We start from the raw sequence: 18,777 nt of genomic DNA, 5'->3' as shown, positions 1-18,777 counted from the left end.
AAGTAAAGAAAAATACCAACCACTATCCTATACTGTTATCCTTTGGACAATCTCAGAATATCCTTTAACCTCTCCCAAAGGGAGAATACAGCTGTGGAAGTCTCAGCACAGACTCTTCCATGTTGCTTTCACTTCTTTTATTAGCCTGCAGTTATTTATGTGCTACAAAATGTTTCTGTAAATATCTCTTGCCATCCAGAGAGACCCAGTGTGCACGCACCTGTATAATTTTAGGGAGAATCCCTTCCTTCCGAAGAGAACAGATACGAGCTGTGGGCTGTGACAGGACTATTTCCTTGTGCCTGGGAAACTGCAGAGCACAGCAGCAGAATTGTGCTTATTAAAAGCATGTAGACATGTTTGAGGGGTAAAGCACTCAAAGCCCTGACACGACTGTGTGTGAGCAGTGTGTGTCTACCAAGGAGTGCTGTGGATGCACTGTGCCCTTGAGAGTACGAACATCTTGTGAGAAAAAACTACAGTTTTGTCATTATTGTTTTATTTTTACTTTACTAGATCTTTTTGCATCTTGTGCGTTGCTGGACTGAAGAATGTTCATGCAAACCATGAAGGCAAATGCCTCTACTGCTAGGAGCTGCCGTGGTGGTACCACACTCACGCTGTCCTGCTGCCATCCGGTGCCAAGCAGGAGTGCTCTCATGGTGCTGCCATGGTGGATGCTAGGTTCTGTGGCCTGGCTCTCTGCTTGTGGGTCAGGCGGAGTGCTGCAGCAGGTGCTGGTAGTCCTGGGAGCTGTGGAGCACCCCCCAGGCCCACTAACTGATAGGGGCTCAGCAGTGCGGGGGGCAGGAGCAGCCTTCTTGTCTGGGCCTCAAGTGGGGCTCTGGGATGCAGAGGGGAAGTGTGGAGCAGTGCCATGCAGCAGGTCAGGACCTGAGGCCAGGGATGGAAATGGAAAAGCCATGGAAGTTTCTCTGCCACATCTTCTCGTTTCTGTTCTTGTTCAGCTTTTTCCTATTTAAACAGCTATTAAGCAGGCCTCTGTTTGCAGAACTCATAGAATCGTTTGAGTTGGAAGGAACGCTTAATCATCATTTAGTGCAACTCCCCTGCAATGAGCAGAGATACCCATAGCTCTGTCGGGTGCTCAGAGCCCCGTCCAGCCTAACCTGCAGTATTTCCAGCAATGGGGCATCCACTCTGGGCAACCCGTGCCAGTGCCTCACCGCCATTATTGTAAAACAAATTTTCCAGTCTAAATCTCCCCTCTTTTACTTTGAAACAATTTTCCCTTGCCCTGTCACCACAGGGTCCTGCTAAAGAGTTTGTCCTCTTTCTTATAGCTCCTCTTTAGATACTGACAGGCCACTCTCAGGTCTCCCCAGACCTTTTCTTCTCCAGCTGAACAGCCCCAGCTCTCTCAGCCTGTCCTGTTCCATCCCTGGGATAATTTCTGTGATGTTCCAACAGCTCTGTGTCTCTCCTGTACTAAGGACTCCCCATCTGGATGCAGTGCTCCAGGTGAAATCTCACAATGCAGAGTAGAGGGGCAGGATCCCCTCCCTTGCCCTGCTGTCCTGCTTTGGATGCAGCCCAGGATATGGTTGGCTTTCTGGGTGATTGCTGGCTGATGTTCAGCTTGCCATCTACCAGTACCCCCAAGTCCATTTCAGCAGGACTGCACATAGTCCTTTCATCCCCCACCTTGTTCTAGTAGTGGGTATTGCTGCAGTCCAGGTGCAACACATTGCCCTCAGATTTGTTGAACCTCTTGAGGTTCCCCTGGGCCCACTGCTCAGCCTGTCTGGGTCTCTCTGGATGGCATCCCATCCCTTAAGGGTGCTGACTGCACCTCACAGCTTAGTGTCATCAAGTCCTGTGGCACTATGTCAGGGGTGACCGCAGCTAACTGTGAAACTGCATCTGATCCCATGTCATTATGAATTTTGGCCCTGACTGGAAACACCAAGCACACCTCTGTATGAGTCGCCTGGGGCTTCGTCCTGGGCTGAGAAGAGTGTGTTCTGTCAGGACATATGGATGAGTGAGCTTAGCCAGGCTGAAGTTTCCCACAACGTAAGGAGTGGAGGTTCTGTATGAAAACATTTGGCATTGTTCCCAGGTGTTTCAGTTCTTTAGAACCAGCTGCACTCCCAGGGCCCCAGCAGCACAGAACTTGCTGTGCTGCCCAGCTCTCTGCCTGCTCTTTGCCTGCTGTTGTTGACTTCTCTGGTGCCCTTTTCCATGCTGTAGCCACAGTGCACTGCAAGGCTGTGAGAGTAATAAGCGCACTGAGTTAAGCAGCAGGGACAGGCTGCAAATTTAGGCAGCCATGGAAGATGTCCTTTTTTTAACTGCTTCCAGTCTCCTTCCCAGTGTAGAGTACTCGGAGCACACAGCATGCCCCAGCTCCGCGGCTGCCTCTTGAGCATCCAGTTGACTTCAGCGTGTGCCATGCTCTGCAGTCCCTCAGAGGTAGGTCTGTCACTTCCAGCTGGAGACAAGCAGTAATGCTGCAGCTGGCCTGGCCTGCCCTTGTGACTCTCCAGGCATATGTGGGATGACTTCTGCAGTACAAGATTTTCCCAACAAAGGCCTGTTGTCCTGATCTGCATAGGACAACAGAGCCCTTCAGAGTGCTTGGCCCTGGTGCTCTGCCTCGTACCAAATGCTGATGTCACAGATGGAGCTGGAATGTCCTCTGGAGCACAGCAAGTGGAGGAGCGTGCCGCAGGCTGTGCTGCAGGCTGGGCTCCTGGGCTGCCCAAATGTTCATGAGGTGCTGGCAATGCCCAGGCTTGTAGCTTCTCCTGCACATTCCCACATTGCTGCAATAACCCCTTCCTGGGGAAGACTTAGGATTCAGGTGAACCAGCTCATGGCAGTCTGTGCAGAGCTCTGGGTTTCAGTTCCTATTGAGAAAATGGGGGTATCATAGTTAGCTCATATCAAAGTTTGTCAGCTAAGTATACGTAACAGCATGCAGAGCTTGGGCATGGTAATTGTGAGACTGGCCCAACTGGCCACACTCGAAGACTGTTCTTTTGAGACAGCATGGTGGGAAGACATCACAGCTTCACTTCCTAATAACAGAAACTTGGGTGTGCTGCTTGTTGGTGACCCAAGCTGCTTGTGTACAAACAAATAAACTGTTCCCAGATCCCCATAGCCCATATTGGCTTTGCTAACTGGAAAATCAGATGCAAGATATTAATTCTGAACATCAATGGTGAGAAGAAAACAAGAAGAGTGGGAGAGTGTTATCTTTATTATTTCTATTTGAGAAGAAGAAAAATCTACAGGTATTTTGGAGAAATTCTGTGACTGCTATGGGGCAGCAGACTGCTGTGAGAGATTATTCCATATTTGAGGGATGTAGTTTGACACACCTGTGTTTGGGAACGGATGCGAGGTACCCCCTCAGTCCTTCTGGGCATTTTTGTGCTTGCCTCTTAAGTTCTGTGTGGTATGCATATGTGCCAGCTTCTCATGGGTGTCTCCAAAGCTTCACAGAGATGCAGATATCTGCCTGTTTTCATGACCTGGTGCCTTTGAATGGATGTAGAGCTGAGCTTCTGCAAGATGGAATGAATGTGAGGTGGTCTGCTCGATCCCCCATTTTCCAGGGACTGTAGCGGGGCACAGACACGTCTCAGCTTTGTTTTGGACTGGGATTATTCCACCTCACCTAAATGTCCTCCATGTCAGCAGCTGCAACCCCACCCCTGCAGGCTGGGAAGTGCGTGTGCACTGTGCCTGGAGCTGCTGAGTCTGATAGACCAGCTGAGTTGAGGTTCTGAAAGCTCCATGTCCCCAGGTGCAGGCAGCAGCAAGGCTAGGCGTGTACTTACAGTAGGCTTGCGACAGCACTGCACATATACAGTACTTACATGCATATGTCCAGCTGCACAGATTCAGACTGACAGAAACACTCAGCTCTCTCGCAAACAGCACCAATAGTCTCATCCTTTCCTTTTGTAGATACCTGTGTATACTTCTACCTCTCACATAGACACACAAAAAGCAAATGGATCTCAGACAATTCCCAGAACCTACAGCCCCTGCAAGGATCAGGACTGGACCTCTGGACCCTCAAATAGCTTCTGCAGTGTCTGGCCCTCACTCACAGCTGTTCTGATACCTGGGTATCATACCATCTTGATATGCAGCCACAGTGTACACCCGTACTCTCATGGTTTCAGTTGCTGGCAGATGCACAGTGACTGAAGGTCCCCACTCCTAATGCTGGCAGTAATTAACCTTCATATATGCTCACGCACGCTGCATAGAAAGCTTCTTTTCCAGGAACACAGCTAGAAATTGAGTTTTATAAAACGATGACAGGATGGACTGCAGTGATCAGATGGAGGTATTTTTCTGCACTGGATCTGCCACAAACCACCTGAATTCCTCCTTTCACCCATCTTTGTTTTTTCCCCTAAACATCCCAAGACTTGCTCAGTCCCAAAGTGTGCTTTGCTTTCTTCTCATGAGCCCAAACCCCCAAAAACAGTACCAGTCTGTAAAATGGTCTACGGAGTCTTTCCCTTGACTCATGTTGATGATTGTCACTCCAGATGATAGAGCTGATTGTTCTGCACGGGGCAGGAGCCAAGCAGAGTGCTCTGTTTCATTTGGTTTTGGGGTTCTACAGTTATCACTGTCCTGCTGTGTTGCTCTTATTGTTGCTCTCTGCTCCCTTGCGCATTTGAGCCCTTCATCACAGCTGTGTGCCTGGTGGGCTCCTCTTTGGCCATTCATGCCTTTGGCCTCCCCAGACCATTTCAGAGAGGCTCCCCATAGGAGTGCTAGCTCCTGCTTCTGCCTGCTGGGGCCTCCTGGATCTTCTTTCCCATTCTGTTTCACAATGGCCTGTTACTTTTCATACATAGTTCAGCTGGATGACACTAGCCAGGGGGAGCTGCTCAAAGACAGCAGGGCAGATTTGTCCGGTAACTGGGTTAGCATTAGCACAGAAAGGAAAAGCAACAGGCCATCTATTGTATTAGGGGTATTCCTGAGCTTTCTGTGGGTACATTCCTTATAGTATATCCATTACTGGAATACATGAGTGCCTGTAGCTGTGATCATCATGTTCTAGACAGCCTTTCTTAATCAGAGCAGGCTATTCCGAGACTGCAGTGCCTGCTATGAAGGTGGTAGGTATTTTGTTTCCCCTTTCTTGGTTGCTTATTCAGTGCCAGGACTCTACACTCTTGTCACATAGCACTAAATACCATGACAGGGAAGCACTCTGGCTATGAACACCCTGGAAAGAAAGCATGGGAATGTGATTAACTTGCTTGGGGGCATGTTGAGAGCTCAGGCAGATCAAGAAACACTAAAGCCAGCTGCCACACTGTTGTTCTGCGCTCATCCTCCCGCCATGCCTGCTGCTCCCCACGTCAGAAGTGCCTTTTGTTGTATTCCATGAATACTGTGCTCCCCAAGACCAGACCCCACTCCTACACTCCTTCCCCACACTGAATCTCTCCCACATCCCATCTTCCTTCTCCTTCCTACTTCTTATATCTACCCAGCTCTGTTCTCCTCATCCAAAAGACCTAAAACCACTGCTAAGAGCCTCCCTGTACTTCTGCTTTGCAGAGAAGTGGACATTGTGTGCAGCAGGACCTGGGCCAGACTTGGTGCCATGTGTCCCATGAGACAGGATCCACTGCCACGCACTGCTGCGACTTTGCCCAGCTTGTCCCCGTACGTGCCTTGGTGCACCAGACCAACAAACAGCTGCTGTACAAAGTTGCGAATGTTATTTAGGAAGAAGTGACATGGAAGGGAGTTTGGGATGGCAGGAAGGAGAGTTATCAAGGCAGGGGATTTTTGGGGCTAGGACAAATGAGAGCTGTCCCATTCAGCTGGCAGTGGGGTGTGTGCTGTGCATTCCTCAGCGTCTGCTCAAGCTGCCGCAGGCAACACTGGGATTCCCAACAGGTGGCATAGGTGAAAGGCGCTTTTCTCACTGAGGAAGTGGGTTGGTGTGCCAGAAGGTTGCCAGGCTGAGGTGCAGTGCTCAGAAGAAGCATGCCAACCGCTGGGCTGCGGCAGACAGTAGCCACATCTGCACTTGCGGCGTCTGCTGAGTTTCTGCTGCAGAAGCGGTGTCTGCAGGGCCACCCATGGAGGGGCGCTTCCTGCAGCACCCCGCGCCATCAGATGCAGCTGAACAGGAGTTGTGTTGGTTGCCGTAACAACTGGGTGAGCTCATATGACCCGTTCCACTTTCTAAATATAAATCTGTTTCACACAGTGTATATGACACCATGGAAACCAAATGTTGAGCAAGAAAGATTGCATAAAAATGAAGAAAACACAAAATGACTCAATGTGCTAGAGAGACTGGGCAGTGCTGGAGGGGCTCCGAGGAGCACTGGCATTTCCGTTTGCCATGGTGTGAGTTGCAGTGGCTGTGCTCGTGCCCAGCCTGCCCATGTGGGGCATTTCTGGGGTGGGAGCTTCATAGTTTCATTCTCAGGGGTGGTGGTGTAGGTCTCAGTGTCTCAATACAGGCATCGCTACTGCTGAGGGTTTTCATGGACTTCTCTCACTAACAATCCTGTTTGAAGCATCAGCTGTACTCAGATGCAGACTCAAACTCCAGTTCTTCGGCTGCACTGTGTTGGTCTTAATTCTGCTTCATGCCATTGGACGCATAGCTTTGTCAAGATCAGTGTTTATGGAACTTTTAGCTAGACAGAAACACCAGCTCACTGAGGTCGTTACAGAGCAAGCTTTTCCTCCCAGGACAGAGGCTGTTCTGGTGCAGAGTTGTGGCAGCTTTTCCCCGTTGTGTCCCTGCATTCCCTCTTGCAGGGAGCTTGCACTGCATTTTGTTAATTGTTCTCTGCTCCAGTGATCCTCTGACACTGGGCAGGACACTGCAAGGACTTTGCAGGCCTTCTCTGTACTATCAGATCTGCAGCAGAAGTGCAGTATGACCCCAAGTAAGTGGCAGTAGCAGGTAGCACTGCATTTAGTTAATAGAAACATAGAGAATGGTTTGAGTTGGAAGAGACCTTTAAGATCACCTAGTTCCAACCCCTGCTACAGGCAGGGATACATCCCACCGGTTCAGGTTGCTCAGATTCTCACAGCTCTGGGGCTGGGTGCTGTGCTTTAATAGGGCCATACAGTCATAGAAGAACTAAATTTGGAAAGGACTTCTGGTGGACCTTGCTCAGGGTGTTCAGAGGTTGTTTTGCCTTACCTTGGGCTGTGTGTATGGGAGAGCCTCAGGGCTATACTCCTCTGGAGTGCAGTGTGAGATAACGCATCTCCATGAGGCTTTTGAGCACACAGATGTTTCCTCCTGAGGATCCCTCTATGAAGGGAAAAGGGGATTTCCTGCAGTTTGAAAATGGGAAGTGATTTGTTCTATTGAGCAAGGCTGGACTCATCTCAGTGGATCAGTCAGCATGGGATGGACTGATGTGTGTAGACCTTTCGTTCTCTGTTCCCTTACTTGGCTGCATAAAATGAAATGCTGTTCAGTGGCCAAGACTGTGGCTCTTGAGTAGGTCATGACACACTGGGGTGGGTGCTCTGCCCCCCCGTTGTTGTCCACTCCCTAACATCCCCTAGCTGATGCCCAGGAGTCAGAATCTAATGCTGGGGGAATAGGTCACAGGTAGTGGTCAGGTTCATGTGCTCTGCCATAAGAAGCACATATTTCTGTCTCCATCGGAGCTCGGGCCCTGGATTAGGTGGGTGATCCTATAGAACTACTTTCTTAGGTTTGCTTTTGTTATGCTCTCACTGGATACTTTCCATAGAATCACAGAATCATAATAATTAAAATTGGAAAAGACCTCTAGGGTCATCAGGTCCACCCTCAATCCATCTCCCACCCAGTCCTATCTTCTCCATTGTGGGGGCAGTCTCCTAGCCCCAACCACAGCCGCCCAAATTCCCCTCCTCTCCCACCCCGCTCCCAGGCTGCGGTGCAGACATGTGCCCAGAGTTCTGCTTTATGGCAACACTCCCCTGAAGACTGTGTTTGCAAGGAATTTGACTTTGGGGGCTGGTATACTTGTCTCTGCCAGCATCCTACACTTGGGAAATGAAAACTGTTTCTGAGACACAGGCTGAGAGATGCATTGTGACTTGGTGGGAGAGACCAGAGCGAGTGCTTTGGTACTGAAGAGCTCCAATTTTTTGAGATTCATTTGATTTTTGATGCATATTCCCAGTTCCTTTCTGTCCTGCATGTATCAGAAGACTCCTGTCTCTGTGCTTCTGCAGACAGTGCAGGAAAACCGTTGTTTGTCATGGAGAAGGAGGCACGCTGGGCAGGTGGCTCCTCACTAAGGTGGCTCCTGCTGAATGGGTTTATGATCCTAGTGAATCTCATAGGACAGAAGTGCTTGTGTTCTTGGTTTTGAATGTTTGGAGAGACATATTGGTCCCCTTTCCAGTCAGTAAACACAGATGCAGAAGGATTTTGCTGGGGTCACACATTCACATTGTTCACATTTCCTGTTTCCTCCATGGTGTACTGCAAACATCCTTTCCAGGTCCAAATCTGCCCCCCAGCACCATGTAGAGGCTGGTGACATTCCCGGCAGTGACAGCGAGGGGAGTGGCATTAATTGTTTCTCCCAGCTCAAAGGCGCTGTGGGAGTTGTGAGATTTGAGAGACAGGAAGGCTTGCCAGCCCCAGCTTCTGCACGGCCGGATCGGGGGATTTCAGAGTCCCATCTTTTCCCCTGATTGGAATAGAGCACTTCTTCCAGAAAAGGGAACTTGATCTTGATGGAGGAACTACACGAAGTGAACAGTCCCCTGGTAAGTCATTCTAGTTGATAATTATCCTTGTGACTGACAGATTCTTTTTGATCTGAGCCTATCTAGTCTCAAGTTCCACTCATTGTCTGCTCTCCTGTCTTTGCCTGTTGGTTCATAGTGCACTCTGCTAATAACAAAACCTCCTATCCATACAGACTGTCCTCTATTGTGATTTACAGTTCTCATAAGCTATTCTTTTTGTTTTTATTCTCCTAAAAATAGTAACAAGAAATCAAAGTGATGGCATGGTCTTGCCGAGCTGTACAAGACAGAGGTTTGCAAGCAGAAGTGCCTCTTCTCCTGGTGATCCAAGCCAGGGGCAGAGGGTGTGCTCTGCTAAGAGCAGAGCTTGGGGAGGAGGGATGGAAGCATGTCTGTGTGTGCAGTGCCAACTTCAGAGCTGGGCTCTTGAACACCATCTGCTGGTTGCTTCCTGTCCCTGTGTTGCCTTCTGGCTTTCCTTTGTCTCCTGCACTGAGTAGGATTGCCTACATTACATGCCAGGTTAGTCTGAACTCCTCTTGTGTGGGTGTGCAAGTATGGTTCAAATGTAACTGTGCTGATGCTGGAAAAAGGGAATGGCTTGGATGGGGCTGTGTCTTCCAGGCAAAATAGAGTCACTCTGCTGTGATTCTGATCGCCTGGCCGAGCTGGGACGGTGCGCTGTCCCCATGGCCTCCACAACCCTCATTTCTCAAAGGATGCACTGCTGAGCCAGGCGAAACTACTGGCTGTGATGCATTTTAGAGCCCAGCCCTAAACCCTGCTGCCCCACACCATACGATGTATCCCAGAGCTTCCTGCTGTCCGTGCTTCAATGAATGCAGGGTGCTGAGGAGTAGAGGGTGAAACCAAATTTCATTTCTGCTTTGATTCCTTCCCTGTTCCTTTTTCAGTTCCTTTCTCCCCCTCGGTGGGATGGGAGTGGAGCTGCTATAGGAAGTGCAAGTGTGTGCAGGAGGGGACTCCAGTGGGACCAATTAGAGATTCTAATACAGAGTGGTCCTCACAGCCAGAAGCTTTCTTTTGCAGCCCTGAGGTGGGGTAAAATACTGCACAATAGTGAGCTCCTGTTTATAATCATGTTCCTCACAAACAAAAGGAAGAGATCCACATATCCATGGTTCGTGTACATCCAAGCAAACCAATGTTCTATTGTTTATTAGAACGGCATTTGGCAGCACTGGGGTTTTTCCCTGTGTTCAGTCATCTCTACCGTCATTCACATGGACATCTCTACCGTCATTCACTGTTGTGCTCTCAGCACTTCTGCGTTTGCAGAATCAGAAGCAGTGGTAGAAATATCAGGAACTCCAAAATAGAATTATAACTGCAAAACATAATGTTTGCATGCTTTTTTGAAGTGATACATTTTGACAGAGGTTTGAGCTGAAACATTTGCTTAATTTTGTTCTTTATTTTTCCACCCTAGTTTAAATGGTGGTCACAGTGGTGTCCACTCTCTCTTGTCTGCCTCCATCTCTTGGCTTTTATTTAAGAACACATCTGTGGCACCTGACCTCTGCCTTTGTTGCAGCCTGCCAGGGAGACCAGAAGCAACTGAAAAGGTCACTCAGAGGATGTTGGAGTAATAGCAGAGCTTTCATTAAGCAAACCACTGGGTATCTGTCCCTGCAGGGTACTGGTGCTTGTCGATGGTGTGAAGAGAAGTGATATCTGAAGTGTGCCAAACTTTGTCTTGACCTGCTTGCTACATGGGTACACTACTGGGCCTCATTAGACAAAAGGAGGAGCAGGGATGGATGTGATTTCATCTCCAGGAGGCAAAGAAGGTGTAAGGACAGAAGTGGGAAGGGTGCAGTAAGTTTATACAATCCTGTAACTTTAATATTCTGGAACAGAACCCAGGAGGGGATTATCCTGAATTCCTCTCCTTGGGGTCATCTTGCACAGCTGAGACAGTCTGTTGTAACTTTGTTATCTTCAAGGCTGAGCAGTGGATCCCAGTCTGCTGCCAAATTCTTCAGGAGCTGGTAGACTCCTGCGCTGTGGAATTTCAATTTTCTTCAGTATGCTTTTTCAAACAATAATGAAGGTCACTAATCCTGTGGTAGAGAGCATTCAGGAGCTCACCCTGGAGTTGTTCCATTACTCTGTGCTGTCCCTTGGAAAATGTTTGGAGAAGGACTGGTTTGTAGTTAAAAAAATAGCCTGGAACTGACTTGCTTTCCGTTCTGAACTTCCCTGCATGTGTTACTTGACCTCAAGCCTCCAAGCATCCTTCAGTCTTGGCTTTCTTTACAAACCTACCTGTGTTTTGGATAAGGACTGTATGTGGGCAAATGCAAGGAAAGCCCTTCGGGAGGTACTTTTGTAGACAGAAATCAGCCAGCATTCCTCCTAACCATCAGCAGAGTGACTGGGGTAACTGCACCGATGGGGCACACTTGCTGAAGGTTCTTTTTAGTTCCTCATGCTTCATTCCATTAGGTGGGGCTGTAGAAAGGGGGGGGGGGGGGAAGCTGAGAGAGACAGAAATGGAGAAGCTCCTCGGTGTGGCAGGGGAGAGCACACAAATGAGGAGCAGCCAAGGCCAGCTGGCACAAAAACATTTTTTGTCTAAGGTTCTCATGGTTGGTGCTGCAGGTGCTGGTCTGCATCACCTGTGCAAGCCGCGGGTGCTCCCAGTGACATCGCACCTTTGGAAGCCTGCAGGGAACTATTTTCAGTCCTGACTGAGAATAAAATCAAACAGAAGGTGATGGTGGATGCTGTGTTTGTATGGCAGGGGCTGTGCGAGCAGGTCCTTTTTGTGGTGCCAAGGCATGGCTGTAAGGAATTGGAAAGAAGAACGTGATTTCTGGAGCTGTGCAGGGAGTGGTATTGCTGAGTGAAACAAGGCACTGCTGTCAGCAACCGTCTGGTGGAGGAGAACTCGGATAACTCAGAGGTGAAGCTGGGATACCTGTTCGTCAGATTCATCAACTTCAGTGTTTTCGTTAGTAGGATTTGGTGCTCTTAGGGAGGGCTGTATGAAACACGGAGGTATTTCAGTGGCACGTGGGGAGGGATCCCACAGAAAAGTAGGCATGGTTGTGTTAGTTTGACTAAGATAGGAATTTCATTTTGTACATTTCTAGGCAGAAACAACAGTGTTTCTAGACACAAACAATAATGAGAACGTTTGCCTTGGGGCAGGCTGATGTGTAAGAGAGGTTTCCCTGGTATACTAAGTTGAGATCAGCAAAAAGTAAATATTGAATAGCAACATAAACCGTGAAAGGTTCTGCTTTCTCACATGTACGTGATTTCATTAAGCCTCAGAGACCAGAAGAACAGGGAACAGGAACAGATAACAAAGATCCTACTGATCAGTTGTGTGAAGCACCATGCTAGCCTCAGGCATGCAAAATATTCATTTGAGTCATGCACTCTATAGAGACGCAGAATCAGACTCACAGAATAGCTGAGGTTGGAAGATCACTGGGGATCACAAAGGTAACCCCACAGCATCACTCAGGGTCACGCAGAGCAGACTGCCCAGCAGCACTTCCAGGCAGGTCTGAAAATCTGCAGGGGAGATGCACTTCTGGACAGCCTGTGCCAGGGCTCTGCCACCCTCACAATGAAGAATTTGTTTCTCACGTGCAGATGGAGCCTCTCGGGTTCCAGTTTGAGCCTCTTGTCCTGTTGCTGTGCACCACAGAAAACAGCCTAGCTCCATCCTGTTGATAATTCTGCTGAGATACTTGTGCACATTAATAAGATCCCCTCTCTGTCTTCTCCTGGTCACACTGGGTCGGCTGTGTCCCCCAGGCTCTCTCTCTGCCCAAGAGAGGAGCTAAAATCTGAATCAGCACAAGCACGATCTGTGCTGCAGTGTCAAGATAATACTTATCTCACATTGGTCTTGGGTCCACATGGCTGCCTTGGAGCTGTGATCTGCCTTTATCATATACCTGATGAGACACAAATGCAAGGTCACTCTTAAGTTCAGTGCCTCCAGAGGGCCACTGAATCAGAGTTTTCTCAAACTGAAAAGAAATGCAAAATATACTTTTGGCTCCAAAATCACTAAATGTCCCATTTGTTCTGTGTTGGAACAGAATTGGAACTTCAAGCAGAAATCAGATCTGTAGGAGAAGGGCACACCACATTGTTTTTTTTTTTTTCTTTCTAACAACTATTCATTTTGCCAGTGTTTGAATATTATATGCAGCAGATGCTGAAACTCTGCCTTCCCTCAGTGTGGCTGCCTTTGCAGTCATTTCTTACCTCTCCACCATATCAGAAGGCATTTTCTGGATGGATATTTGCTTCTGTTGAATAAATAGTTCAATTTCACATGTTCTTCCTTGTTCTCCTTTTGTTCTAAGGCAAGGCGAGGCAAGCAAACAAAAACCCCTAAAAATTAGTATATTACATGCCTGGTTTGCCTTAGGGAGTGAAAAGAAATACAAGGTGATGTTCTCTGGATGTGAGCCAGCAGGAGGCTGTTGGGCTCACAGCTGCAGCCCTGTGAGTCTGCGACTGGCAGTCTCTGGCCATGCATCCCAGGTGTTGTCATTCAGCATCCCTGCTTGAAGGGACCAGACAGGGATGAAGCCCTCTTTGCTGTTTTCACATTATGCAGCTACTGTAATTCCCTCGCTATCAAGGAAACATCAGAGCTGCTTGGAAGAGGTGGTATCACCAGGGGTTACAATGTCATGCCCTTCAGCTTCACCTTTTTCTTCCAACCTGAACCCCAGCACATCGATACTTGCAACTGAGATGTGAACTATTGAGGTGGCACTTGAACACTCATAGCAGTTCTGAGCAGCAGCATGATGCTTTTCCCCTTCTCTTCCTAAAGATGTGGATCTCTCCTAGTGAGCTGGATCCTAACCATCAGAATAATAGCCATATAAAGACATCATCCTGCATCCGCATGATATGGATGCAGATTACATCTGGATCAGTAATTTATGCACTGATAATTACATGCATTATCAGTATTTAATCAGCATACTGATGAGTGTAATTCAGCATGCTGCTCCTTTTAGGCAACAGGGCTCTGCAGAGTTTCTTGACAATGTTTAAAGCTGATGGTACCCCTGTAAATTACATTTGGACAGAACCTTTATGACCAATGCTTTTACTTGCCAGCACATTCATGTCAGTGTAAATGAGAGTGCCACATGCATATCCTTCTTTCTCAGACAGATGATTGCTTTCTGCTTTGCACTTTATCATTTAACAAGAGTGCCTTTACTGGACAGGTCCAGTGCTTGTGGAGCATCAAATACAGAGGGGTTCCATTTCTCTCCCAAAGAATATTCTGTATCCCAGTGCTCCAAAGGAAGATTTCTAGGAGATAAATTCTATTCTGGGAATAGGACAGATAAGAAGAGCAATGAATGGAACTCTTTAGGTGTCTTGCAGTCTGGAATGCTAAACCATATGATCCTTTTCCAGGCGTGTGTCTCGTTAGGCTTTACATTATCTAGATATCAAGTTAAAGGATTGTGTTTTTTCTTTCTTTATTTTCTTCTTTTTTTTTTTCCTCAGCAGAAGCCCAGAAAGGCAACTCCTCAGCCAGGAGAAGACACCTTGAACGGCCATCTTCCCCCAGGCTGGCAGAGCTATATGTCTCCCCAGGGCCGCAGGTACTATGTGAACACCTTCACGAACGGTAAGTGGAAGCTCCAGTAGATGTGTCACCCCAGTAGCAGACATCTGCTGCAGGGAGTTGTCTCTCAAGTTAGTTTTGATAAGAGCTATGCCCAGAGAGTTATAGAAATGAATGAATGACCTTGCTGCCATGTGAACTACTCTCTAGCCCTCTTTCATCTTAATTCTGACCATTCAAAGATATCTGTAAAGTAGAAAAAGCCCTGCCATGAATGAATTAGAACATAAGACATTGTAATGATGTAATTTCTACTACGTTCTTTTATTTCTTTTTCCTTCAGCTGGAGATATGTGTATCTACATATGTACATACATTTAGAGTTGTTTGATAGAATGTCTGGCACCACTAAAGCATCTTCAGGGGAAAACAGAAATAGTTAATTGGAAAGTTGCTCAACTCAAAGTCATTTTCCCTGTGGAGTCAGAAGAAGAAAAGTGTGTGTAACGGGATAACAGAGATAGACTTTTCAGTCCATTTTTCTGTCTTTAAACACTGTCTTGCTAATAGAGAAACAGACTTAACTCACATTCTTACCAGCAACTCAAGACCTGTCAAACTCGTACCACTTTGGCTTACACCATCTTACCTGCTTTTCTGGTCATGAGCTTACAACATCATTGCAAAATTTGTGACCCGCAAAACCAGATTTCTGAAATAGAAGTAATGACAGGATGATAGGGGAGGACAGCAAGAGTTCACTGTGTTTACTACATAGCCAAACCCATCAGCTTTTTTCTGACTCAGTGTAGGGGCAATAAAGAGCCATGGGCTGTCAGTGAGCCTTATGGTCCATTCAGGGACTGATGTGTCTTTGTCCTAGAAGTCTGCCAAGTCCTTATTTACCTTAGCTTTATGCACTGACATCTCACTGGACCTTTTAGAAAGCACACTGCCATTAAACACTTGCCTTCATTATGAAGTACAGTGGGCTCTGGCTCATTGACAACATCCTTCGCAGGCTGGGGAGATCATTAGGAGTTAAGTGCTCTGTCCCCATTTGCAAAGCTCAGGGCTGAGCCAGCTTGGTGATGGACCTTTACTCACATGCATTAGCCTGAGAAAAAAAAACAGGCACAAGAGGTAGATGCCCCTTTTTTATGTGATAAAGGCAGTTGTCATTGAACCCTATCCCAGAAAAGCAGATGGCCTGCAGTCAGTTTCTTCATAATCTCAAGCAGCTTTTTACAGAAGATACAGCAAGGAACAGTAGCCCGTCCTGCTTCAGAAGACCAGATCAGAAATGAGGTTCTCACCAGACAGGCAGGGTAGCTCTGGTACAGGCTGCCTGGGGAGGTGGTAAAATCTCCATCCTTGGAGGTTTTCAGGGCCTGACTAACAAATGCCTGTTGTTGGCAGTGATACTGCTTGGTGAGCAGCTGGGATTGAGACTAATCACTTCCAACCTGTCCTCTCACCATTATTTGCAGTCTCACTTGTTGCAATGGGGTTGCTGTAGACCAAGGAATATGGTTTTACAGAGCAGCAGAGAATAGAAGAGTGGATAGAAGAGGGATCTGGTCCTTGCTTTAGGGAGCACTTAAGTTCTGTTCAGATGAGTGGGTAAAACATATAAACGACTTTAGAAAGACCGATCAGAGTCTAAAGCTCCTCACTGGAGTAGTCCTAAACTCAAGTGATATTGAAGCAGGGCATGCTTGCTCTTGTTTGTCATACTGCACACAAGATCCATGCATTTCTGAGCCTCCCACACCTTCCATGAAGTCTGTAGCCTTTGTGAGACAATAATGTTCTCCTGCAGCATGTACAGACACTGTACAGGGACAACTCCAGCTTACCTGGTGTTCTTGGCTGGCTCAGTTTCTCTCAGTCTCCTCAGGCAGAATATGCTACTGCATGAAAATCTTCTGTGTGGATATTACATTTTCTTAATTTTGATTTTTTTGTTGTTTGTTTTTGTTTTTGCTAAAGTTGGGATATACTGTGGTGTCATGTTAACGCTGCAGATGTCTGCACTTCCTCGAAGTGTGGAGAAGGAAGTGTGACACCTGTAGTGTCATTCAAGCCTCAGACAAAGCAGAAGTTCGATGCAACCTCCAGACTTTTCAGTTGAAGCAGGTGATGAAGCCCCATACAGCCCTGGCAGGACAATGTTTTGATTACATCTGACTGATTGGCTTTGACCTTTTTTCCTGAAACATCGGTAGTTCAGGACGTAGGCAGCTTGTTCAGTCTCATTTTGTATATTTGCTTTTTTTCTTGACTTTAATGCAGGGTTGATACAGTCACCTCAAAGTCACATTTGGCATTTGAGGCCTGCTGTTTAACACTGGGTTAGCACCTTGACACTCAGAGTCTATTCCTTGTGTTGGAAATATCCAAATAATTTTTGTTAGGACAGTATCTCTGATAAAAGCAGAATTTATTCGCGATTGCAATGGCGGGCGTCCCACAAGCAGCAGCGTGCCTATGGACACAACATGACAGCCTTTATACCCTGTTTTCTGCCCCTTGCCTTCCCCCTCCCCTGTTTCCCCAGTGGCTGGGTACTCCAGGTTCACAATCTTATCAGAAGGTTTACATTTGCTATTTACTTGTTAATTTATTTGTTATCTAGTGCCAGTCAGTAGTCATCCTGTTGTTTCCAAGATGCCTCGGTGCTCTCCTTGTCCTACTGATATGGTGATTTTCTTTAAAGTCATCGTTGTTAAACAAAGAGCACTGGGGGATGATGCCAGGCCTTCCAATGTCTCTTCAGGTGCTTCCTCGGGCAGGCCATGGATTGTTCTCTGGTTTGATCTCGTGCAGGATATTCTTGCAGTGTGTATGACAAAATATATGTCTATACACCTATATACAGAGTGTGCGTTCCTGGGAAGGTTCGTCTATAAGTGATGTAAACTTATCAGAGATCTTCCCCAAGTTAAGTAGAAGGACTCCCAAAAAGAACTATGATAACGGAGATCATAAAATAAAAATAATATTATCCAATTCTAATGCAGAAACAACATTTGATTCCCATACTTGGCTTTGAGCCGATGGGTATGTCAAAGGTAATATGCTATAAAACCACTGTCCCTACCTTACCTGTGGCAGTTTCATAGACTGGACATCTCACTGATGGCACCTGCTGGTTTGTCTTAACTGCTTGTTTGTCTTGTCACTGCTTAAGCTACTACTGGCAGTTTTTATTATGGGCACATGATGCCAGCATACATCTCTGTCACAGTGTTTCATATCCCTCCATCCCAATTTGCCACCTTGGCACAATTTTTTTCAGCAGCAGGACCTAGATCTCTTTTCTGTTGAGGTCTTTTCTTTTGTGTGGATGCAGTGTAAAATTAGTCTCTGTTGTAGCCAAATGAGGAATATGTGCTGGAGTACCCGAGAGATATATCTGTTAAGTTGCACAAGCATGGTGATGTGCAGGCTAGTAGCTGTGTTCCTAGAAACTAGCTGTGCTCCTGGTTGGCTTCTAGCTTCTTCCAAAAAGCTAAAGGTATTTTACCTACCATTACCCACCAGTAATAGCTGATGCAAAATTCTTGGCTTGTGAGGTTGTAACCATTTTACATACCTCCCAGGAACCAGTTGTCTCTTTATTACAATGAATTATAATAAACTATTTCAAGATCTTGTCAAGTCTTCACGTATTCTTTCAGTTATTTTCTTTGAACCACATGTGCAGCAGCTTCCAGATAGTGACTCACAAAGGGGCTGCCTGACTGCATGTTGACTTACTTACTATGAAACCGCTATAGAAATGACAGCCATTGTTCCCAAGTGAATCTGGACTCAGCTATAAGAGAAGGGACACTGCTAGCCCCATCAGGAAATACTGTAGACCTTGTGCATATGCTTTCCCCCGTGATTCTCCAGCTCAGATGGTCTGAAATGATGCTTTATCTCATCTCCCAGGCATGGAGCAAGAGACTGGGTGGGATCAGGAAATGCTGCTTTGGGTGCTGATGGCAGTAATGTCTCCCACGTAGTGACGAGCATTCTTTCTGCTAGAATGTGCATCTATCAAAAGATGCACATCTTATCAAACAGTACTGGTAATTTCTTCTTGTTGGACAGAGATCCATCGTCAGCAAGAATGATGAAGTGTAAGCTGTTTTTTGATAGATATATCATGAAAAGCAACAGCTCTGGGATCCATCCATGCAGACTAGCAGAATGTGGTTCTTGACTGTGCCTACAAGAGAAGAATATTAGAGATTACCCACCTAAGTGCCACTGTGTTTGGTCTCAGCCAGATGCCAACCATAGTCAGCCTATGTTAATCTCATCTGGATGGATGCGATGGGGGGTTCTTGTTAATGCACAGATTATTACAGACTGCAAGATTCTGTATTAGGATACATGCCATAGCTAAAGATGCCAGTAAGTCACTAGATGGAATAGCAGAGAACTTTCTG

The 18,777-nt window shown here is 46.9% G+C and overlaps 1 protein-coding gene across 5 annotated transcripts in view; it reads left to right on the top strand.

Moving 5' to 3' along the window:
- GAS7 (growth arrest specific 7) overlaps nt 1-18,777 on the top strand; it is a 106,150-nt gene that overhangs the window by 24,143 nt on the left and 63,230 nt on the right. For 2 of the 5 annotated variants that reach the window (XM_048965529.1, XM_048965534.1), the window contains exon 2: nt 14,275-14,398. In XM_048965529.1, the coding sequence (XP_048821486.1) occupies nt 14,275-14,398 (124 nt within the window). Of the gene's footprint in view, nt 1-8,585; nt 8,764-14,274; nt 14,399-18,777 lie in introns of those variants that run through there. The other 3 variants (XM_048965533.1, XM_048965531.1, XM_048965530.1) reach the window with 3 other exon arrangements.

The sequence above is a fragment of the Lagopus muta genome, chromosome 18 (genome assembly GCF_023343835.1).
Source record: "Lagopus muta isolate bLagMut1 chromosome 18, bLagMut1 primary, whole genome shotgun sequence".
NCBI lineage: Eukaryota > Metazoa > Chordata > Aves > Galliformes > Phasianidae > Lagopus > Lagopus muta.
This window is presented reverse-complemented; position numbering and strand designations above follow the sequence as displayed.